Source organism: Blennius ocellaris (genome assembly GCF_963422515.1).
Source record: "Blennius ocellaris genome assembly, chromosome: 10".
Classification (NCBI taxonomy): domain Eukaryota; kingdom Metazoa; phylum Chordata; class Actinopteri; order Blenniiformes; family Blenniidae; genus Blennius; species Blennius ocellaris.
Window position 1 is genome coordinate 15,920,556 of NC_137659.1, and position 23,757 is coordinate 15,944,312.

The window sequence follows — 23,757 nt, forward strand, 5'->3', positions numbered from 1 at the left end:
GCTAGCAAAGCTAACTAACCAGCATGCATAATCTGCACGGCGGAACACCCGACATTCGCGTAAATACAGAAGTAAAAACATGTTCTCCGGGAATTATTTGATTAGTCTTATCTTATAAAGTTACCTATCGCACTTTAAACGTTCAGTATTGACGAAGGTTGCTATCCATTAGCGAGCCACGTCTCCAATCCCGTTGCTTAGGCAACCGTGAAGGGGCGGGGCCAACTCGTGCCATTTGTGCGTTTCTGAAACAATTTGGCTTCCAGCGTGAGAATTTAAAGGGGGAAAAAAAATATTCAGGGCACACAAATAGTCTTTAGAATCTAAAACCAAGTTTACATTTTAAGTAAAAATGAGCAAACTAGTGTACATGTAGAATTTAATGAAAGCTTCATGAGGCTCCAGAGCCCCATTCCAGACCCTTTGATTGTGGCTATGGTAGTAAAAGTCCAGAGATTGTGCCCTACTTGGCACCCACTAGAGCAGAGGTCTCCAACCTCAGTCCTGCACGTTTTAGTTCTCCTTGCTTCAGCATACCTGAATCTAATGACCAATAACGAGCCCCTCATTGCAATCAGGTGTTGCAACCTAGAGAACCAAAACATGCAAGACAAGGGCTGGGGGACCAAGGTTGGACCTCTGCACTAAAGCAACTCAGATTTACAGGTTAAATCATATGTTCTTTCCAGCCATTGACAGCTTGAAAATATTCAGAGGCAAAAAAAATCATGAAATCCACAGATCTTTATTTGTCGCATATTTTGACATGCAAAGACGGGCACCAAGCTCTTGCAATATTAAAAACTCAAGTCCAAGTGAAGGAGCCAGTCAGGGCAGTGTTCCTGTAGTGGGAAAAAAAATATATATATAAACAAATGCCAACTCATTTTCAAATGCATCTACTTCAACATACTTAGTTTGTCATCGTTAGTGGCCCAAGGATCATCCTTCGATTGACTGCACGTTTCTCTACAAAGAAACAAACTTTTTAGGCACAGACGGCAAAACAAGTAAATTACACCAGCAACTGTGTCATGATGGATACCTGATTGTAAACTCCTGATCTTCCTACTCCTGCAGCTGGAGTCACAGCAGTCACACAAACCGTTATTTGAAGGATTGTCCAGCAACTCCCAACTGAAAAAAACAAAAACAATTTGCCATTGTGTCATGCAGTGGTCAGATCTCTCACATTCAGGTTCGAGTGCCTCCACTATTCACCCCTGATCTTTCACATAGTGGCAGGCTTTCTTGGTCTTGTCGAGAGCGTCGAGGTCCCAAGCCACAACAGTGCAGTGGATAAACACCTGAGACAAATGACACGTCAGTCATCACATCTCTTAAGAGACTTTCAAACTTAAGATATAATTAGTTTACCTCTTCCCCCAGAGCAAACCTAAACGCTTGAAGGGACAGTTTGATTTCCGAAGATTTTCCTCTCTGTTCAAAGTGCGAGCGTGACTCCCTGCTGTCCACAAGACATCTGTATCGTAAAAAGTTGCATTACTGAATGTACAACTTGGAGGGCGAAGAAAACTAAAGTTCGAGCCAGACGCGAATACAGTACCCCTTGTTGGAAATTATAGTGTACAAGCTACTTCCAGGTCGCAGGTCTGGTGTGGTGGAGGCTTCACATTCCTCAAGTAGCAGCAGCAAAGGCTGATGGGATTCCTGCTCCACACTGGCCATGATGGGGATCATGGAGCCAAGAGGAAAACTTGTTGATTCAGCAGGACCTGAAAAATCAGCTAAAGCCAAAAGATACACATCAGTGGCATAGAGTTTAAAAAAAAAAAAAGTTTTTTTATTCACACACTTTATACTCACCATTCATGAGTCCAATATGGAACACAAGTGCATCTTTGTCATATGTATCGAACTCTGGCAGAAAGAACCCAGGGCTCCAGTCCCCAGGCCTGCATTTAACAAAAGTCGGCTGCGTTACTCACCCGAAATCAATTCAAATCTGAAATCGCTTGTTCTGAGAAATATTCTAATGTAAACACAAACCTCTCAGATTCACAGACGATCAGATAAGATTCGGGAAGTGCGTGAGAATCAGAAGGATTGTAAGACAATTCACTGAAGTACATTAGAATCTTCCCAGTGACCTGAGAGAGAGAGGGAGGGAGAGAGGGTTACGAGCATTTGGGAATCAATTCACAAAAATCACTTTTGGGCACACGCTCTCGCAGTCAGTTGCTCCAAGTCACTCGTTGGGATTTCCCAGTAGGCTTTTCTGAGACATCAGTTCTTTGGCGTGGCTAGACCAGCTGTCCCATTTTTTTTTTTTTGTGCCTTAGCCCAATACTGGTTCGACAGCCCTGCACAGTATTGGCCTATTGCCACACCTTTTTGTCAAGTCTGGGCTGTCACACCCATCTTTAGGTTAGAACTTTGTTTTTTGGAGGACAGGTGGAAAAGGGTTTATATACACCACCTGTGTACTTGTTCAATGATAGGAGGCAGATTAACCAAATGCAGGTTTAAAATGAGGTCCTTAAATACGTTCCCTCTTTGTGGGTCGCAACAGGCTGTACTTACCAGTCGCCTGAAGTCACAGTCAGTGAAGTAAACGCTGAAAACAGCCTCCCTCGCTGTAGTGCTGGTTGGAAAACAGCTGCCCAGACGGAACAGTGAAGTGTCAACATGCGGTCGGCTCTCCGTCCACACCAGCGACAGATAATCACGCCTGCAGTCTAGTGTCATGTCTAAATGAAGAAAAAATAAAACACAGCTTTCTTCTTGGTTCAGATCCGAGCATTTACCACGTCATCCATACATTACCTGCATTGACTGAAACGGCGGCGACAAGGCTCAGGAGCAGCACACACCACCAGACGTAAGCCATCATGACAGAACACTGCCTGCTTCCTCCTCACCGTGTTTTATTCTCCCCGATTGGGTCAATCAAGGCAACGTCTTTCAGCTGGTAACAAGCAGCAGGCAACAGCCACAGGTGGGTCTGCAGGTATATGTGAGGTTAATGGGAGTTTCTACATTACAGGTCATGTATATTTAACAAAGGGGATTTGGGCTTGTGTTGAGAAATCTGAAAAAAAGCTCACTTGTAACAGTCATTTCAAAGTTCAGTAAATGTTCATTTAAACAAAAAGTGGCATGACAAATGTGGAGTAAGAGTTTATTAGGAGGGTTATGCTAACAGTCTAACTTCACAGCGAGGATATGTCCAATTGGAGTCCCAGCGTGGCAGAATTTTAATGCCGAGTTTGCATGTTTTCGCCAGGTACACCTGGTTCCTCTTGTAGTGCAAAATATGCTGTATATGGTGTGAATGTGTGAAGTGGTGTTTCTCCATGATGAACTAATGACCTCTCCAGGATGAATGCATGGATGGCATTATAACAAGATTGAGTAAAAAAAGAACACTTGATGCAGCCTCATCAAATTTCAGATTAACATTTACTCAACTTACATCAGATGTACGGACAACGGTATTTCATTCAATTAAAATACATTCTTAAAAGTCCTTGGTAGAATTTTCTAATGTTAAAAAAAAGGACCTGGACAGGATGTGAAAAAAATGTTTGGTCATTCTAATGGTGTGAGGAAATATTGTGCATACTCAAAAGATAGAATACGCTGAGACATTCAATCTCCTTGTACTTCAATTTAATTCCCCAAAAAAATGAACTAGAGTTAGGACAGTTGAGCACAAATGATACTTTTCCCATAATTTTACTGCAGTCAGTAAATTCTTCCTAGAAATGTTGAAGAGGGAACTTCCACTTTACCCGAGAGCAATCTTTCCTTCCCCAATTTTAAACAAGCCAAATGTGCTCCAAAAGAAGCCTCCTCCCCCAAAACCATTTGTTCATTGAAGGGAATAAAATCAGTTACTATTTGTGTAATTTCTCCCCAATTCAAACTGTAGACAAAAACATAGTTTAATATGCTGGTCTCGCAGTCCTGTTTGAACCTCTGAGCTTTGCAGGAGAAACAGGAAGTATCGTGTGCCTCCATGTGAAGATCTTAAATGCCTTACTTTTAGAACATCCGCAAAGACATTCAGGCCATCATACACAATTACCAATTTAAAAGCAGTAAATGAACCTCAAGTGCCCGCAGCTCTCAGGAATGTCAGTTATTCCAATGGACTAAAGGCTTTAGGTCTGTCACTCCAAGCCGCTGTAGTGCAGGTTTTTCCTGCCAGTCTTGAGGATGGCAGCAGACGCCAAGCGTGTGTGTGAGCTTTTAGTATGTAAACCGCTTTAAGACTAATTAATCCAACTGGAATTAACTCTACAAGCGTGAAACTCAATTTAGGAAAACTAGACTTTATGTAGCCTGAGAAAGTGGACAGAAGAATTGAGCCCAGACACTATTGTGGAAAATATTAATTAAAAGATTAAGGTTATAACTCCAATTTGGACTAAACGGCCAGTTTAGAAAAGCAGAAAACTTCTTTTAGATGTAAATACCCCCATTTTAACAAGTCTAAACTTTGCTCATTTCAAACTTGATACACAGTTCATGTCAAGAAGTTTTATTGGCACAGTATTCAGTCTTCAAGATGCTACAAGTGAAAATTAGCAATTGTGAAAAGGACAAAATCAAAATCAGGAAATTACAGATTTAACAATCACAAAGTCAGTTGTTGCTATACTTTTAATGAATCTGAAAAAACAAATGCACCATCCAACTTTCAAAATTAAAAGGGTTGGGGTCCACTGCTGGCGTCACCATCAGTTAAGGTTCAGCTGTTCCTGTAAAAGACAAAAGTGCTTAAACGTCAGAGCAAAAACACTTCAAATCCAGAGCAGCCTTTACTAGTTTCACCTCCGACTCGACGACCGGTTCCACTAAAGTGCTGGCCCTCGGATCAGATTGGTCCACAATGATGATGGGTCCCAACACAGTTGTTTGACTCAGGCTGTGAGATTCTGGAACAAAAAAAAAAAAAAAAGTGGCGAAATCATGACTGAAAGGAGCACAATCTCACAATTATCCAAGGTGGCATTGACACAATACCCCATTCAGCTCCTCTTTTGGAGCGCGTCTTGCAGTTTGTAGCACAGCAGCTGCAGAGAGCGCTCTGAAACGGGTCCTCAAGAAGCTGCCAACTACGGCAAGAGGGAAACGTGGCAATTATGTCAGCATTAAGAACAGTACTTTGCACATAATTTCTTGGCAAAATGAATATTAGTTTAAGTAGGTTTTAAAACTATAATTACCTCTCATTTTCCTTCACATAATGACACGTCTTCTTATCTTCGTCAAGAGCTTCAGGATCCCACGCGACCAGTTTACAGTGGATGTACACCTGAGAACCACACAAACAAAATTAGTACTCAAAAAGCCATTTTCTGATATTTAATTTTTCCATCATCACCTCCTTTCCAAGCCCAAACTTGAAGGACTGCAAATAGAGGATTAGCGCTGAAGAGTGGTACCGAGGAAGGAACATCGAGTTTCTAGTCTCACTTTCCAAAAGGCACCTAAAAATGTGAAACCTCAGATTAGAGATAAAATGATCCCTCCCATGTTCAGTAGAGATTTGGTAGACACTGGCGACCTAACCCCTTCTTGCCAATGATGGGGTAAAGCTGAGTGCCAGGCTTTATTTCGGGTGTGGTGGCCGCCACACACTCCTCCATGAGCAGCATCAACGGCTGATGGGACTTCTGTTCCACTGCTGCCCAGATTGGCATGAATGAGCCCAGGGGGATGATGTTGCTCTTTGCGATTCCCGTGAGTTGCTCTGCGAGCGAACGATGGTTCAGAAGCATGCCTGGACCGGTGTACATCCTTTTTAAATGCAGTATATTGAAAAAAAAACCCAACCATTTAGTAGTGCCATGTGGAAGACCAGCCCTCCGTGGCCTTCAGAAACACCCGATCCAGGGTTCAGAAATGGGGGAACCCATCCCTCAGGTCTGAAATATTAGACAAAAGTCAGTCATAACACTGTTCAGTCAACTCTGAAACCGCCACAAAAAAATAAAATTCACTACCTTTTATAAACGCATTCAACAGGATACACAAACGCTGCTGGTTTAGTTTTGGCCTCAGGTCTGTAACTCAGCTGGTTTTGATAGATCAGTTTTTTCCCCTTCATCTGCAGAGGAAAAATACTAACTTAAAATAAAAGTAGTGACTGAAAGGTGCATCAGCGCTACACTTCTGAACACATTACCAGCTTTTTAAACTTGCAAGCCGTGAAGTCATAGTTGAAGTAGGCGTCGCCGTCTCCGCTGGGCAGAACTTGGAGCCGAGAGGGCATGCAGCTCCCCAGGAAGAGTCGAGCCGCATACGGCACCACCTCCCGCCCGATCCTCCATGTGATTTTGACGCCGTCCTTCTCACAGACCACTTTGATTTCTGTGGGAAAGTTCTCATGAGCATTTGTTCCAGGACACAAAACACACAGAAAGTCCTCGCCGTGCGTGAGGCATACCTGCATTGATGACCGTAGCCGTGAAAACAGCTGCAACTACCACACCGAGGTAAAAATGGGCCACCATGACTGGACGATTGAGATTCACTTGTGACCTGAGGACCTTATAGTGTTTCTGTCTAATCGACTGAACGATGGACACCTGTGTGGAGGCGGGGCAGCAGCAGTCAGTCTGAGCAAGAAATCTCACAACATTGTTATTTAAGTTAGGGAGACTATTAGACAGAGGGGGCAGAGAGTTCAGATGATCTAAATGATTTATATCAAACAAGCGTAATCGTTTTGAACGTCTTGAATGTGGCCACAGAATTCACATTTAATGTCGATTTGCTGCCATCATTAAAAGAAAGGCGTGAATTCATAGATATTTGTAAACATTGGCAAAGTTGGAATCTACGTCGGCTCAAGTGAAGCAAAAAGATGACTTGTGTGCAACATTTGTGATATAATTGTAAAATTCATCCATGCAGAGAAGTTTGAACGAGGCTTCCCCTCATAGCAGCGCTGATTTCAAACTCCACCTCCAATTGAGGTTTCAGACTAACATTCACACCAATCAGTCAACTGACACTGGTGATTTGTGAGACGAGCCACAACGCATCGCAGGAGATCATTCACGTCTTCATGATAAATTGTCAGTTGTCAGTGTATGAGTTGTACTACATTTCAGGCCTTCGTTGTTTATGTACTCTGTATACCTACTTGATCTTCTCTCCTAACGGTTGAAAATCTACTTCTCTGTGTGGAGAAACACTTCAGCTGAGATTACTCCATTATTTCCCAAATGTTGATAATATTGCTCATCTCTATTGATCTAATTATCTCATTTATATCGCTAAATGAACAAGACAGTCAAAGTTTATCAGAAGCAGTGAACCATGAAGACACAATTGTAGAAAGCCTTAATGCAAACTATTTAGGACATTTTGAATATCACTATATGAACTAAGTTATTTGTAGCACCCCCCCCCCAAAAAAAATGGCTCTTAATATAATACTCTTTTTTATCCCTCAAAGGTCAGAGAGTAGTGTGATGGCAAGTACTCTTGCTTTACTTCAAGAACAACCCCATTTACATTTCAACTTGGTTCCTTTCTGTCTGAATTTGCATGTTTTATATTTTTATTTAACTTTTTTTTCAGTCGTCTTCACATATATGAAAAAGATAGATCCTTATCCTAACTCAATGAGGACCTGCAAAAGTTACAGGCGTTATCAAGAGCATATTGTTTTATGCATCCTAACCTTCATTTAAAGAAAAAAAAATTGAAAATTGATCTTATTTTCTCTGATTACTGTTTCCCTCCTACGGTGAGGCAAATCGGTGTCTCTAAATTGTAGGTGAGAATGAGAGGATATGTGATCGTCTTCCTCTCTGTGTTTGCCTCGTGGTGGGACGCCAACCTGTCCAAGGTGTGCATCACTGTCTGTTCATCGTCTGCCAAGGTCACTTCCAGCAGCCAGTTACCCTGAGTTTGACAAAGTGGGATGAAAAATCTATCGATTAGAGGATGGAAAATCTTTAGCCATTACTCTAATTTAACACAGGTTGATTTCTCCAATCATCAGTATTAGTTGACTTCCATCTAAGAATTTGTTTAAATTCTTATGGCTATAACATACCACACACCCACACTATGGATGAATTCTTTAAAGGGCTCATTAAAGTACTTATTGATATAATATTTTTTATTATGATTTTAAAAAAGCATTCCAAAGATGTCCCAATGATGTTATGTTTTTCTTAACAACTTCTGTGACAGTAGAAATTTCCCACATATGTCATCTGTAAGTATTTAGAATATGTTTAAGAAAACGATTTCGAATTTAATTTCGGCTAGATGATTTGTAATATTGTTGCCACACTCTTTGAATACTGCTTAATATATAACAAAACTCCTCTAAGGAGTGTGCTTTTATTTATTTTTTTGCATATTTATAATTTTATACAATTGTGGAAATCCCTCCAAAAGAAGCACATGATTGAAAGTTTAGAACAACGTCTTTATTCGTGAATTCTGTCATTCTTCACCGGATTGGAAGAGACGGAAAGAAACGCGGAACTTCGGCGCTCGTGAGTTTGAGTTGACCCGGCAGCCCGGACCGTCATTGGTGTTACACAGGAAGTGATTGAAGTTAGCTCGACAAGCAGGTTGCATTAAATACAATTTGTAGAGAGTTTTTGTTCCTTCTATCAGTTTGAGCAGTTTTAGTACGGTCGTTATCATTAATCAACATGTTGATCAAAGTCAAGGTAAGACGTGTTTCTTGTATTTGCTTAGTTTTCGCCTCGTTTAGCGTTGAGCGCCATTGATTTCTCACAGGGCCTCGCGCAGAATTAAAAACTAACTTGGCATTTGATTTTATGTCATTAAAACGTAAAAAAACAAACAAACTGAGCCCTGGGTGATCTTTACAGTTGCTGTTTAGTAAATAGTAGCCGTCAACTTAAAAATAACCCGTAAAATTCATTATTACTAAAGAAGAAAGTCACTGGAAATGGGCGACCACGGCTTACAATTGTATAAATAAGTTGTATTCGCGCATCATCCAGATGGGCTCCAAATCACTCGTCCATCATCCAGATCGGGCCTATTCTAGTTGACAATGGGCAGTAATGCAACGTATACCCCCGTACAGACCGCCGCTTGCCAGTCCATTAAAGATCCAAGCAATTCAAAGTCAGTATTTAAACATAACATGTATGATCTTTGCAAGGGAGGAAGTCCGAACACCCAGAGAAATCCCACCTCCTAAATATCAGTGATTAAAATCTGGTTTCAATGGGAAGTAGTTGAACAAAGATCTAAAAAGATGGCCTGTGTGATGTTTGAGATCAGAAACGGAACTGGGACAATCAATGGAACGCCTGAAATGCTCACGTTAATCTGGACTTTTATATCACGTGGATCATTAGTTGTCCCAGCATGGAATGAAAGGTTGAAGAGATTTGAGGACAATTCCTCATACGCGAATGTAGCCAGGTGTTTCTAGCACCGAAATATGTAATTGTTTAATTTGGTTATGAACCATCGTAATAGAAAACATCAATATAATTTCCAAATTAGGATGACTACAATATTTCAATTCTGATAGGAATCTAACTGTTTATTTAAGTCTTTTTAGAGATACTTGATTTCCCCTGCCTTTAGTGCACAGTTGGTTTGTTTTATAGTATTAGAACTGCTTGAAAAGGTAGAAATTTTATAAAATATCTACAGAATATCTATGGTATTTAAAAATAAAACATTCAATAAGCAAGTTCACAACTTAACTAAAAGGGCAAGATGTGTTTTGAGCAGTTGGTAAATCAAGAATATTCTCAATTCTCTCCTTTAACAGTTCTCCAAAAATGTATTTTGATCTTTAAAACACCACAATACAGCAAAGTTGAGCTCATGATTGTCTTAAGGTTTCATCCACTTGAGGAATTCAAGAAGAATTTATTCAAAATAAGGAGTCCAGTTTCTGTGTTTTGAAAAGTCCCACATTATTATTGTGAATAATGATTTTTAATGATTTACTTAACGTTTCAGACTCTCACTGGAAAAGAAATAGAGATCGACATTGAGCCCACAGACAAGGTGATGCCTTCAAGTTAAAAGTCTTTTCAGATGAACGAATGCGAAGCGGCAGTGGTCGGGTATCGTTTCTAAAAGTGTCCTCTGTTGTGCAACTAAAGGTGGAGAGAATCAAAGAACGGGTGGAGGAGAAGGAAGGGATCCCCCCACAGCAACAGCGACTCATCTACAGTGGAAAACAGATGTAAGACGTCTCCACTGGCTTGCAGGTTCGCCTCGAACGTCTCGTCTCTTGAACTCCTGCGTTTTCGTCCTCGGCAGGAACGATGAGAAGACGGCGGCAGACTACAAGATCCAGGGAGGCTCGGTGCTCCACCTGGTGTTGGCGCTACGAGGGGGGTCGTCGCTCCACAGAGGCTGCACACGGCTCCCCTCCTCATGAGTCGCCGTCGCCGGAGCCCGCAGAGTGCCGTTGTCTTCGATGTCTGTCGCCTCGTAACTTTGTTACAGCACAGAAATCTTGAAAAATCCCCCCTGCTCCCGGGCCAACGCAAACAAACCAAACCACAAAAAAAAAGGACTTTCTGATTCCTTTATAGATGTTTTTTTTTGGACAGGTTAAGAGCACTGTGGTCTTTCTGCTTGTGAATAAATGCTGAAGTTGATATAAACGTCTTCTTCTAATATAAACACATACACAATGTAAATCCCACCCGCTACCAAATGAGTTGCTTCACCTGCTGGTGGTCATAATGCCCACAGCAGGACAAAATACACACGACTGCTCTGGATTATGAAAACTTGATTTTATTTTTATATTTTTTTAATTAGAAAAACAACTTGAGACTGAGTATTCAAAGACGGATCTCGACAGCTGACAAGGTGATGGATCAGCAGCGGCCTGGTAGAATTTTTCTCTTAAATCCACGTGGAGCACCAGAGTCGACATGCATGTTTCCTCTGAGCTGGTCGTCCTCCAGCAAACAGTTGTATCTCACAAAGTCTTAAAACTCAGTTGTGCTTTTACATTTAATATCGAAAATATACATATTGTAGGCAATCTTTTGTTGTTTTTTTTCTTTTCTTCCTTCTCGCATCACTTTTACACAGTACTCAGAAATTAAAATAACTCTGTTGGAGCCTCTGTAAACAACAGACACGGTGCCACTGCTCACAAAAAAGCAAGTATTGCTCATATGGGGACGATGCAAACAATGCGTGGAATTTAAGTGTTCAATATTCTTGGCCTCAAAAATTCGATGACATTTAAAGGAGGAATGAAAGGCACGGGGGGGGGGGGGGGAAATGGATCGGGGCGGTCTGAGTAACAGAAGGCAAGTAAGTGCAGCACGTAAGGTAGCGTTTTCAAATCCTTCCAGTTTAAATGCATATGTTTGTCTTCATAAATAAAAATCAAGTGTACCGGATACGTGAGATTCCTGCTGAAGGTCGTGGCTCATTTGTTAATGTTTCCCCACTTGAAGAAGTGAGACTGGAGTGATGCAAGTGTGTGTGAGTGTGTGTGTGTGTGTGGGGGGGGGGGTGGGTGATCAAGGGGCTTACACTGTCTAATATAGGTGACTAATATAATTATGGAGTGAAACAGAATACAATCAGATGTAGCAGCTTGTAAACGAAGAACCTGAATGCCACCTAATGGATAACATTTCAAAGTACAGTAGTGATTGCAACCCCACCCAAATAAAACTAACTTTTTTTTTTTTTTTTTTTATTATACCTGTAATATTCAAAGTGTGCTGAAATCCCATTAACACTTCCAGAGAAAAATGTGACTCCATATTTAAAAAACAAAAAACAAAACCCCATAAAACAAACCCACTGAGCAGAGGAACAGCAGTTTGCGCTGCGGTGTGGAGCAGCAGAGAGACTCCCGACGGGCGTCACAGGGCGGGGAAGGAGTCCACCTGCACCGTGTCCTGGACCGTTGATCCCCGGCTGCTGTACGACAAGCGGATTCTCATTTTCAGATTAACCTGGAAGAGAGACACATTTTTCCAAAGATTAATTCCTGCCATGTCCGCTCCAAAAAAATAAAATGGAGGGTACTGGAGCTGATCCGAGACGGCCAACTGGGGGAAAAAAAAAATCTCACGGGACACACAGCGAGGAACAGACGGAACGTCCCGAACTCCAAACGACCTTCTCGACGCCCTCGCTGAACAGATTTAATACATCAGGAACACGCGGGGGGGGGGGACGTAATGAGGGGACCAGGGGACTAATATACTCAAGTTATTTATATTCTCACCTTGTTTGGGTTGTTGAGCATCACTACCTGTGTGACTGTAGCGGCGCCGCGAGCAGGAAGGGCGTCCCCACTGGGGGCCTTCATGTGTAACTGGATGCTCTGCAGAGGGAATCGAGCACAAGTGTAGTTCATTTAACATCTGCTTCAGGAATACTTCAGGCCCCTCAGTGCAGTCGCAGCCATTAAGGAAATGACTGACTAAATACGCACTGACAGCTATGTTCTATTTGTTAAAATACAAAACCTCTGACATTTATTTCAGAGCTTCAAAGAGAATTTCTGTGCTGCTGTAAAGAAAGATCGGGACACAACCTGAATACTCGTCCACATGCAAATTGATGCAAGGCACTTATGCGCGGCGCCCTTTTAAAGGGGGCGTCGTCAGGCTCGAGGGATGATCCACAAGTGACGTGACTTTTTTTTACGTGAACATTACGTCTCCCTTGAGATCCAGTGGCACGAACCTTGGGCACGGCCGCCTGCAGGTTGAAGCTGCTGATGTCCGAGTCGGTGGAATTGGAGGCCGTCAGTGTGACCGTGAGACTCGAGTCCGACTGTTTCTCACAGCTCAGTGTCAAACCCACGCCGTCTTTCTCATACACCGTGACTGTGGGAGCTGCGCAAGAAGGGAACTGTTAAGAAACGCTGCATTTTTTTTTTTGTTTTGTTTTGTTTTCTCCAAAATAACTGAAGTTAGGAGTAACATTATCCGTCTCTTAAAGCTTCGGGGTGAGACCTGGTGTAGAGGGAATGGGGTCCAGCCCTCCCAACAGATCCAGGAGGTCTCCTCCGGCGCCGCCGGCCGAACCGGCGGACTGAGACGGTCCGGAGCTGCCGGCTGCCGAGGCGGGCTGCAGAGGCTCCTCGGTGCTGCTCAGGAGGTCCAACAGATCGCAAACCTGAAGAGCAGCATAGAGCGAAGGACGACGTGTCATTCAAACCTAATTCAACTTCGTCATATTAGCCGTAACACACAAATCCTACAACCGATGGAAGCCTGCAACCATTGTATTTGATCTTTGTGTGTCAACATGAAGTTGCTGTGAAACCAGTCAGGTAGCGTCGCGGACGTTGACACAATGCAAGCCGTCAAAACAGAAAATACTAAAAAGGATTTCAGTTGCATGACTGCACACAAAGTTACATGTGCGTGAGTAATGTGAAGCGAGGAATCGGGCAGGAATGTGGTACAGTCCCGTACAAAGATACGTTCGCCGTAGCAGATTTCATTTGGTGATACTGTTTAAACCTGGATTCAAACAAAAAAAAAAAAGAAAAGAAGTGTGTTTGTATTAAAGAGGGCGCGACAGTCTCACATGTCCCGTCATCATACTGTACCTGGTTGGCAGGCTGCGCCGGCAGCTGGAGCTCCCCTTGTTTGACTCTGACTGGCTGAACCTCCTTCACAGTCTCTCCTGTCGCCTCTCCATTGGTGTGACCCGGAGAGTTCTTTTCAATCACTGGCATCCTCTCCAGCACTGCCGCCCTGTTAAGCAGAGACTACGTCAGCATGTTATTCACTTAAAAAAATTTTTTTTGACAATAACACATAATAAGAAGAGGAAAAGCTGATTTTATTCTACTGCCGTTGTACCTCATGTGGTCGTATTTTTTGAAGAGAGCGTTATATTCAACAGCCCTCTGCTGGAGCTCCACATCGATGCAGCTGCCATAGATGCTGACGATGCTTCTGATGCGGCTGAAAGGTGATGAAGAGGAAGGACGAGCAGTTAGGTAGAGGGACATTACAAAAGCTGACGCAAGTTACACTAAAACTTAAACCAAAACACATAAAAAAAAAAAAAGAAGTTTTAGCTCGATATTTTTTTTTTTTCTTCAGAAGGAACTGAATGGTTTGGCTTCACTTGGAATTTTGGTTGCCGTTTGCGAGGAAACAAATGACGTCTTACTCCACATTCTCAGTGATTCTGGTGCTGAGTTTCATGGTGGCGGTGAGAGCGAAGCCCCGGGTCGCTGGGGACGACATGTGGGACTGCAGGACCGTCTCCAGAGCGTCCAGGGCGTCGTCTTCCGACACCTTTGGACGCCAGACACATCGGACACAACAGAGTTCTCAGCAGAAATTCTATACAACTGGCACGTCGTAGCTGACGGGATTCATTGAGCATGAACGCAACCTGAAATGATTTTTCTCCATTTAATCAAAAAACAAACTACTTATTTAAAATGTAAAATGAAGAAACGTTTGCTCTGCTGTGCGTACCTGCACAGGTTCCGTTTCCTGACAGTCGCCTTTCAGCAGCAGGTCTCCGTACTCCCCTATACACCAGCACGCCACCTGGACCAGGGATTGCTGCACACACACACATACTACTCTCAGAACCGTGTCCACACCAGCGAACACGTTCGCAGGCTAAAGCGTCACAGTTCTTGTCGGTTTGGCTTAAAAAAAGCACGTTTGGAACACGAGAGCCAAATTCACAGGGTTTTTTTTTAAACGTGGTGGAGAAGTGAGAAAGCGGCGCCACACAGCAGAAGACCACACTGCTGCTCATCTGACGGAACGATCCCAAAAATAAACCTGGCTGCAGCAGCCGAGTTTCAAACTGAGAGTCTCGCTGTTCTCTCTGCTGGGACACCGGCACTGCTCCGCTCTATACGTGGTTTAAAACGGTTATAGCAAATGATCTGGAAGGAGACGGATCACGAGTTGTGTAAAAATACTCGACTTTATTTAGTTCAGAACATCCAATTAATTAGGAGAAAAAATAAAAAAATCACGTGTGCAAAACAGAGAACTTTCTAATAGTAGAATAAGCATGGCCACTGCAGACCCTTCATTTATTGTTCTCAAACACGAGTTTGAGCGCACACCTGCACAGTCTGTCCATTGTGCACCAGTGCAGATAACAGTTCAAACCGATGAGGGTGTGTAACACACATTCACCGCTATTACTCACAAGACATTTACATTTTTAGAAAAGTCAAAGTCGACACTGGTTTTATGAGTCCTGTAAACAAATTCACGCAGCCACTGGGTGTGCGTGAGGTGGGAGGTTTAACGCACAGCACCACAGAGTAGGTGGCCACAGCTTTGGCTGCGTGGGTCTGCAAGACCTCTGCTTCGTCAGCTGCCAGTATGAAGCGGTTTGACTGGCACGTTAAAAAGCAATCGCAGATGTTGCCGTGCTGAATTAAAAGGATAAGAGCCCTCGCTTGACTGTGGGATCCGTTGGATGCACATTTCTCTGGATGACAATGAGGATTATTGTGGAACATGAAGGACCTTCAACCATCAAATAATACTAATTTTTTATTTGATGACATACTTTCTTCTGGATGGATTTTGAACATTTAGCAGAAAAACGTCTTCCCCATACTGGCTTGTGAGTTTATTTTCACTCACTACGATGTGTACGACGGAAACTGAAAATCAGAGCTCGGGGTGAAGAGAATATTTCAGATTGATGGTGAGTTTAGAAAAACATACAAAAAAAACAACAAAAAAAAACAATTGCAAAGCTCTGCTGCATGTCGACAAGAAGATAAAAAAAAACAAAAAAAAACCCAAACCTGAGAGATGTCAGTGAGCAGAGCTCGGTAGAGCTTGTGGACGGTGTAGGAGTGTAGCTCCGAGGTGTTGGTGATGAGCTGGATCAGGTTGGGGACCGTTTCGTCTCTTACGTCGCCCCCTGCCTGTCAGAGTGGGAATCACACGTGAACGCACACCAAACCTCATTAGCCAGACAGCTGGTTCAAGTATTTAGGTCACGCTACTTTTTTCCTCTAGACACAATGACCGGCACTTGCGCGACATTTCCATAACAATTCATCATAAAGGACATTTATAAAGGATTAACCCCCTAATTCATGCCAGAGCCTTCGCCAATCATTGTTTCCGTCAAACCTTTTGTACCGATCATGTGGAGAAATGGAGAAATAAATAGACTGCGCTATTTTATCAAGAAACAAAACATACGATACAGAAAGCGGCAGTCGGAGAAGCAATAGTCCGCGACATGAAGCCTTTTTCAGAGCCTTTACCTGCATTGCTTAAAGGCAAGTGCAAATAAAACAGCGCTTTATTCATGTGCAGCCACCGATAATCCAGTCTGGAGTCGTCTCTACTCACGGTGTGTTCAAAATTAGAAAGCTTGGGTTGTGAAGAGGTAAAAAAAAAAAAATAGGGTAAAAAAAAAAAAAAAAGGGGAGCAGGTGAGTGCCTCAGTGTCTATTTACCGTGGTGAGGACATGCAGGATGGTGTCAATGTGCCAACGCTGGGAGGGCGCATACCTGACAGAGACAGAGACACACACACACACACACAGCGAACTCAGTGGTGCTTGAGTGTGAGAAACACACACACACACACACACACACACACACACACACACACACACACACACACACACACACACACACACACACACACACACACACACACACACACACACACACACACACACACACACACGCGCGCACACACACGCACAGTTTCGTCCATTGTATCCCCCCCACCCCCCCATTCGCGACGCACACATACAGCTGTCTAATGATATATCGCACAAAGACAAAGGGCCATTCATTGTTCTACTTTCTTGTGGAGAAGCGAAATTATCACTGCGAGTGGAGACAGACACACAGTGAGACATGGAGCTACACACAGTATATAATTCAACGCCACAGACCTCTTTTTGTTATAGCTTCAACACTTAAAAAAACCCCAACTGCAATCGCATTTATGTGCGCATTATCATGGCGCGATTGTAACAATACCACCGATCCCAGCTCGGCACAAGAGTGCACATTGAATGTGTTCACATGCATGAATGTAAAGCGTTGTGCGCTTCCATGCACAGATTAAGTGTTGTTGTTTTTTTGTAATGCGTGGACTTCATGCACGGCCTCTAACGCACCTTTCAGCTGCAATGAAAATACCACTGGCAGTTTGACTCCGCAGTTCAGGGGGGCAGGAGGAGAGGAAGAGGAGCAGTTCCTTCATCATGGAGCGGATGTTGGAGGCCGACACCAGAGCCAAGGAGAGGTCCAAGGCGCGACTGGACAGCGGTGGAGGTATCGCGTTAGCCATGTTGTATATACATACGTCAACAGGACTCATCAGTCGGGCGATTGCGATGTCAGAACACGATATGGTTGAATACAGACAAACATGAATAAAGCAGCCGTGTGTGTGCAGAGTGTTAATATACAGACAATCAAGGCAGCTTAAAATGAAAAGGGTCTGCGGGAGACCAGACAAACTGAAAAGTTTCCAATCGTGATGAAGATGCATTTCATTCACAGGTGAAAAAGTTACCGCTTCACAGATGCATCCTGGTCTTTCAGGCAATCCACGATGGTCCCCCGGTGGCGCTGCACTGCATTATGGTCCGTCACGACAATCTTCTGAAGAGACGTCATGGCAATGTACCTGAAAGTCAATGAAATGGGTTGAAATTGTTTGCCACTTTTGCCTCATAGAGAATAAAATCCCTGGTTTGAGTTTGGTGGTGGAGTTTGCATGATCCTCCCTTGAGCCCATGGGAGTTTTCTTCAGGTACTCTGGTTTCCTCTCACTGTCCCAATTTATATATATTTGTGCGGTGAGGGAGGCACAGTGTGGGACGAGTTATCCGAGCGCAACGAGACTGATCGCATGGAACTAAACTAAATGTACTTTGATGAATGTATCCTTAAAATAATGAACGACTTACGAGGTGACAACCATGACTGCGCCTCGAGAAAAAGTTAATTTCCTCATCTTGCCAAGATAAATAATATATCTTTCCACTTGGGATAAGTAATTGCCTAATGAAGTATTTATGCGGGACAGGGGAGCTCTGTTATCCAGCGGGGGCGGATCTCACAGGACGAAACCAGGCCTAAAAACTGTCACCCAGCCCTGAAGAGACTCAGGGGCCCTGCAGGCCTGAACCAGGCAGACCTGTCTCCCCTATAGAGGCAAAGCCCCCCCCCCCCCCAAAAAAAAAATTATAGCACAGAAAAAACAAAAACAAAAAAACAACACAAAGAATCTATAGCAAGTCCCGACTGTCTCTCCGTGAAAAACAACACGGCCTGAATATGACACCTCAGCATGGTGAGGCAGACGGCGACCTTACAATGTGGCTCTCGGGGAGGAAAGTACTAAGTTAGCTCAGGCGATAGCATCCTGCTGGGAGGCAGCGGTGAGTTTACTGCGAGCCCTGAAAGGTGAAATGACCCCGAGAGACAAGAGCGAAAGGCGGGAACGGTGAAGAGAGCAGAGTTACGTGGGGGAAAGTTAAAAAAAACAAAACAACAAAAACAAAACACACTTACCGAATGTTCCTGTCATTGTTTAGAAGAAATCGTCCCAGGATGTTCACAGCCAGTACCTGCGGCACAGCCCAAGAATGAGTAATTATCAGACGAGGCCATGTCATGTCTTTTTTTTTTTTTGCATCCCTGCGGTGAGCCGTGGGATTGGTCTCTCACCCTGAGGCCGCTTTCTGACTTGATGTCCAGCACGGTGAGGACAGTCTCGTACAGCACGGCGTTGCCCACAGTCTTCGTGCTGTCAGTGTTGGTCGCCACCTGCATCACAAATCACAGCACAGTCGTGCACCAACGTACATCTACGTCTTGAAAACAGATGAAACGCAGTATTAAATGTTGCTGCTAAACAACACAGCCGGACGATCCAAACTGTACAACAAACACACGCTGAACGAAAATAGAACTAAAGTGACGACCAGAGATGCAAATCAACTTAATTTACTTTCTTACGGGGCACATGCTAATCTAAATATCCATTTTATTTCATCTGACTTAAAGAGATTGTATCTTTAGGATACCACTCTTTTCACAACAACTCATATTCACATGTGTGTTTTATGAAAACCAATCAATCTTGAACTGATCTTGATTGCTTAATCAAAATATTACTTATTATTCCGTCTTCTCATGCAAATGTTTTGGGTCTTTTCAATTTTGCATGTGTGCAGATGTGTGAAAATATTTTACGTTTTTGTGAGGCGCTTTGTGTCGCAGCCTAAACCGTCACAGAGGCATGATTAAAATTCAAGCCTGACGGGTGGAGTAAAAGTGACATTTTGCAAAAGTGGCCATCCAACCTGAGCCAGAAGGTCGTTCATGGCGTCGCTCGCCGATTCGTTGTTGCGGCCGAGGATTCTCAGCAGCCTCAAGATGCGTACCTGCCGACGGAGGCGTGAGGGGAGAGAACAGATGGACAAGTTATTTTGGTACGACGGATCAGCGGAAACAACGGCGAAGAAAAAAAACAACACGTTTACCACAGTCCTGATAATAAATGCTGCAAATTGAGTTAGGGTTAATAAAGAAAAAAAAAAAAAGTAGTTGAGACTGACCTGAAGGAAGGGATCACTAATTCCTGCCACATCGTGCTCTGGAGAATAACCGGAAATGACCAGACCCTTCATGATCTGAACCAGATCAGGCACTGTCTGGAATAAACAACGCAATCAACTCATTACAACATTCAAATCAAAGACAATGAAGTGTGTGTGTGTGTGTGTGTGTGTGTGTGTGTCCGATGTACTTTTCTAAACCGCTCCAGTGTTTCCGGGCTCCGCTCGCACAGCTCGGTGATGAGCACCACAGCGCCGTGCAACACGCCTGAGGGGAGCAGCAAATGGGCATTAATTAGAACGAACAAGTTCAAGACGAGCTCGTCACTTCGGTCGTTCTCAGAGATTCACTCGCCGTGGTTCTTTTCGGAAAGGAGCGATCGGGCGGCGGGGGCAAAAAGCTCGCCGAGGTCGTGGACTTTTCTCACGATGTGAACGGCACACAAAGCGGCCTGGAAGGGAGGAGACGATGAGGCGGCGCGTCAGCAGCGTTGCATCACGGGGCACAATGAGTAAATAATAAAAAAAAGTGAGACTTTCGGGGATTCACACCTTCTTCTTTATGTAGGAGTTGGATGCTCGGAGCAGCCTGTCGATCTCTGGCGCCAGATCTCTGCACATCTCAGCCGAGCCCATACAGGCCAGCGTGCACAGAGCCAGCGACTGGACGTACTGGTTACTGTTGGCGAGGTCGCTTGAACCACAGACACAGAAAGACACACGGATGATGAGGCGGCTCTCGGTGTTGAATTAGGATTATATGTATTTATTTGATTCACGCAAAGCGGTCCTCTGTTATGGTTATCTGAAAACATACGGTTAATAATAGGCGCAGTCTTAAGTTTATACAACTCTTAAGTTCACGCGAATGAAAGAAAACGATACACAACTGATTGAAGTGGGAGTACAATGTAGATAAGTGTTGGTGTGCTTGTTACAAATACGTCCGGATTCAAAATAACGTCGTCATAATAAAAACCCCTTCAAACATAATCATCTCAAAAAAGAGACTTTGGGCTACGCATTTTTATTTTCAGCACAAATGTATTCATACAAAGAATTTAATTTGAATAGCGTTTAGTTATTATACCTACTTTATTTGTAACCATCTTGTATTTTCCAAGAAAACACTTGAATTTATAACAACTTACAAAATAGGTACGACTAGGCTATAAATCTATTGAAGTGTATTTCAGAGTGAATGCACCTATTTGTGTTTCTTCCATTCAATGGAGATGCTAGTAATCAAAACACACAAATATGAACCCATTCAATTCATGCGTTTTGGGGTCGTCCTCACTTCTTAATGGAGTTTGTGATGAGCAGGCTGGCGTCCTGCTTCTCGTCCAGCAGCATCATGGCTCCCAGGTACCCCACACGCTTCTCACTGTAGCGAGAGCTGGCGATCATGCGCACGCACTCCATCTAGTGATAAAAAGCCAACAACTCTGAAAAACGTGAAGCGGAGTACTGACACTGCTGATGCCCCCAGGGAGGAATCCTCCTCTCTTGAACCACTCCGACTGGAAGTCGGCGTGAGCTCGGAGTCGAGCAGCACGCCCTCGGGCCGGACGCACTCGGTGGCCCACTTCCAATCTCCGCCCCCGCAGACTTCGCTTGAAGGAATTAACCACAATTTAAACAGTTCTAAAATGAGGGTAAGTGCCAATGACCTCCAAGGTGAATAAGTGCATAGCAGTAACATTGCAAAGATATGTATTGTCGAGAATTATGTGACAAACACACAAATAACCTCCAGCCGGGGATCAGTGTTCAGAATGTAAATACAAGTGATTAGGGCCGGCTTTGGCCTGTATGCTGTGCCCTCTTGCCGGCTCCCCCCCCTGTTTAACCTGAATGAACTCATGACAGGCATTAAGCAAAAAAAAAAATCCACTCACCTGACCAAAGTGAGCAGGGTAACCCAGCATGTGCACGTAAAGCAGCTTGGCCAAGTTGTGTGACCGCCCGCCATTGTCGGCCTGCCTGAACTGCGCCCGGATGGCCGCGCACTCCCTCTGGATGACGCCCCGCTCCTCGCACTGCGTCCTGGCGGACCTGATGGCCCGGATCATCTCCTGGAGGGGCACCGATGGAGACATGGCTGCGTGCGTGACGGCCGGTGTGGTGGGAGGATCGTGTTGATATGTGGAAAAAAAATTAAATGATTTCAGAACATTAGGACCACATGTGTCACATCCTCCTTTGTTATGACAATCACATCAGAGCAGTCCTTACATCTGCACTTTGGGATTTTAAAGCATCACTGTCTCGTAACGCTTCTTTTCAGGCGACGGCCAAAGTTCCTGTAACTTGTGTAAAATGCTGCTGTGTGACACGTTAATGAGTATAATCTCTGATGTGTTCACTTTTCTAAACTGGCTGCCTGTAAAATATGGCTGACTAATGATGTATGGTATAAACAGTTATCACTCACACTGTATCTTAATAATAATAAATCGTAAAGCCTTACTCGAACTCCATCCTTACCAGCTTATCCCGCACACACACTAATCCTTTTCCTCTTTTGTCTCGTTTTATTTAGGATTTTCACATTTTGGAAACTTGCAAAGCACTTTGTAACAATACCAATGAGTGATTTATGGGTAAAGTGTAACTACTGTGCGATGATTAGTACCAACAGCGTTACAGCATAGTGTCGCTGATGACTTACCAGAATCGAAACCTCACAGTGCAGCAGCTCACTGGGAAACTAGTAATCGCTGTATTCAAAACACAGAAACTCCTATTTAATCCCCTCCAAACACGCCAGATCACTTGGTCGTGATAATAAAGTTGTTGACGCGACTCAAACTAGTTGCAAGTTGATTAAACTGGCTGTTTCCTCGTTCACCTGCGGCGGTGTGCTTGTCACCAGCGTCCAAACTCACTCTCACCTGCTCCATATGGATATTATTTCGACGTCTTTATCGAAGACGTCGGGCTTAAAAAAAACAAAGTTGAGGTGATGGTGGAAGGAGCGGGTCGGGGAACCGAGCCGGGGGCTGAAAAACCGTCCGAAACCGAGCTAACCTTGCAGATGCTGTCAGTAGAGGACGGGCGAGCTACAGCAGCTAGCTCAGTTAGCATGACAGTCAGTTTAAATCAACAGTTGACACTTATAGATGGCGACCTACCTTGGAAATGTGGAGAGAAGCCAGTATTCGTTTTAAAACGTATACCCGTACAGGCGACCACACAGGGATAGTCCGCAGCAGTCAGATGGCCCAAATACTGAGATCCATAGACGTTAAAGTAGCGACAGTAACCGCGCCACTTCCGGTCTGGAGTTTCAACATTAAAGATTTTACGTTATTGGATGGATGGATGGATGGATGGATAAAAGTGCCAATGCAGGCATGAACTGATTGCACTGAGAAAATAAACCTCCAGCTATAACATCATGTACTAGCATTTGAATTTAATTATTAAATTCATTTATACTTTCTTTTTGACCACATAGGCATTCAATGTTCAGGTCTCTCTTGAACGGTGAGAAGCAGACCATCATGTAAAAATAAAAATAGATATATATCATACCAAGTTTATTTTGTCATGGCATTGAGGTTCCACTTTTTTCAGTTCACTTTAGTCAGAATTGAAGAGGAGGTCGATTCAGAAAGAAAAGACCAGCGTTTCATACGTCACATTCACTTTAGTTCAAGCAGACCCATGTCTGAATACCAGTCTTCATGTCTGGAGTTTGCATGTTCCCTCTCCGATTCCTCCCGCATTCTGAAAGGAACACTTGTTCACCGGGGCCTCAAACTGGTCCTGAACTACATTTAGCTTTGTGTTCACTGTGTGATTGCTTTAGCTTTTGACAACTAAAAACACTCAATAAGTCAACATGGTTAATTAAATGCACAGTGATTATTGCGAAGGCCGCAACTCGTTTCCAGGTTCATTGTGCTTGGGAAGATCTTCTTGCCCCACTGCAGGTTTTCATACCTGACAGACTTCCGCAATGTGATCCCTCTTTGTGAGCAGACCCCGCCCCCTCCAGGTCAGACGCAACAGGTGGATGAAACATTGATGAAGAGGGGAAATAGTTTCATCCAAAAACTAAAGACCTTTTTTTTTGTGCCCCAGCTTTAGAACGACTATGTTTTGATGTGCACACATGTGAATGTGCAAAATGTATCATATGCACAGCATTTTGATGAATAAGCAAAGAAAATCCATATTTATGTAATCAAAGTGAAGCATTTATTACT

At 43.6% G+C, this 23,757-nt stretch overlaps 3 protein-coding genes across 3 annotated transcripts; 1 reads left to right on the forward strand and 2 right to left on the reverse strand.

Moving 5' to 3' along the window:
* Positions 1–574: 574 nt before the first annotated feature.
* LOC308135196 (uncharacterized protein) lies at positions 575–6,485 on the reverse strand (the record flags this gene model as incomplete). The annotated part of the gene is made up of 16 exons (XM_080503072.1): positions 575–588; positions 1,046–1,137; positions 1,222–1,307; positions 1,378–1,483; positions 1,568–1,748; positions 1,828–1,916; positions 2,011–2,111; positions 4,801–4,904; positions 4,993–5,084; positions 5,196–5,284; positions 5,354–5,459; positions 5,542–5,722; positions 5,806–5,897; positions 5,976–6,079; positions 6,158–6,342; positions 6,419–6,485. The coding sequence occupies 16 exons, from the start codon at positions 6,483–6,485 to the stop codon at positions 575–577; spliced, it is 1,689 nt and encodes a 562-aa protein (XP_080359198.1).
* Positions 6,486–8,532: 2,047 nt separating this feature from the next.
* Positions 8,533–10,610, forward strand: nedd8l (NEDD8 ubiquitin like modifier, like). The gene is made up of 4 exons (XM_080503902.1): positions 8,533–8,672; positions 9,955–10,002; positions 10,101–10,183; positions 10,261–10,610. The coding sequence occupies exons 1-4, from the start codon at positions 8,655–8,657 to the stop codon at positions 10,379–10,381; spliced, it is 270 nt and encodes an 89-aa protein (XP_080360028.1). The 5' UTR covers positions 8,533–8,654; the 3' UTR covers positions 10,382–10,610.
* Positions 10,611–11,137: 527 nt separating this feature from the next.
* On the reverse strand, positions 11,138–22,807 carry ap1g2 (adaptor related protein complex 1 subunit gamma 2). Its single transcript, XM_080503901.1, has 22 exons — positions 22,678–22,807; positions 21,442–21,644; positions 20,841–20,965; positions 20,093–20,234; positions 19,896–19,992; positions 19,732–19,808; positions 19,541–19,636; positions 19,286–19,366; positions 18,648–18,746; positions 18,492–18,547; positions 17,488–17,601; positions 17,087–17,227; positions 16,409–16,463; positions 15,743–15,865; positions 14,433–14,522; positions 14,119–14,246; positions 13,803–13,907; positions 13,547–13,694; positions 12,945–13,107; positions 12,673–12,824; positions 12,209–12,307; positions 11,138–11,933 (listed from the first exon to the last, which is right to left on the reverse strand). The coding sequence occupies exons 2-22, from the start codon at positions 21,640–21,642 to the stop codon at positions 11,841–11,843; spliced, it is 2,385 nt and encodes a 794-aa protein (XP_080360027.1). The 5' UTR covers positions 21,643–21,644; positions 22,678–22,807; the 3' UTR covers positions 11,138–11,840.
* Positions 22,808–23,757: the final 950 nt, after the last annotated feature.

What these genes read in the sequence shown, in the direction of transcription:
- nedd8l (XM_080503902.1), top strand. An exon ending in ACATTGAGCCCACAGACAAG is followed by an intron (nt 10,003 to 10,100) that starts GTGATGCCTTCA and finishes GTGCAACTAAAG; the next exon opens with GTGGAGAGAATCAAAGAACG. An exon ending in ATCTACAGTGGAAAACAGAT is followed by an intron (nt 10,184 to 10,260) that starts GTAAGACGTCTC and finishes CGTCCTCGGCAG; the next exon opens with GAACGATGAGAAGACGGCGG.
- ap1g2 (XM_080503901.1), bottom strand. Translation starts at nt 21,642, where the DNA reads ATGTCTCCATCGGTGCCCCTCCAGGAGATGATCCGGGCCATCAGGTCC. An exon ending in AGGAAACGGAACCTGTGCAG is followed by an intron (nt 14,247 to 14,432) that starts GTACGCACAGCA and finishes TGGCGTCCAAAG; the next exon opens with GTGTCGGAAGACGACGCCCT. An exon ending in AAAAAATACGACCACATGAG is followed by an intron (nt 13,695 to 13,802) that starts GTACAACGGCAG and finishes TCTGCTTAACAG; the next exon opens with GGCGGCAGTGCTGGAGAGGA.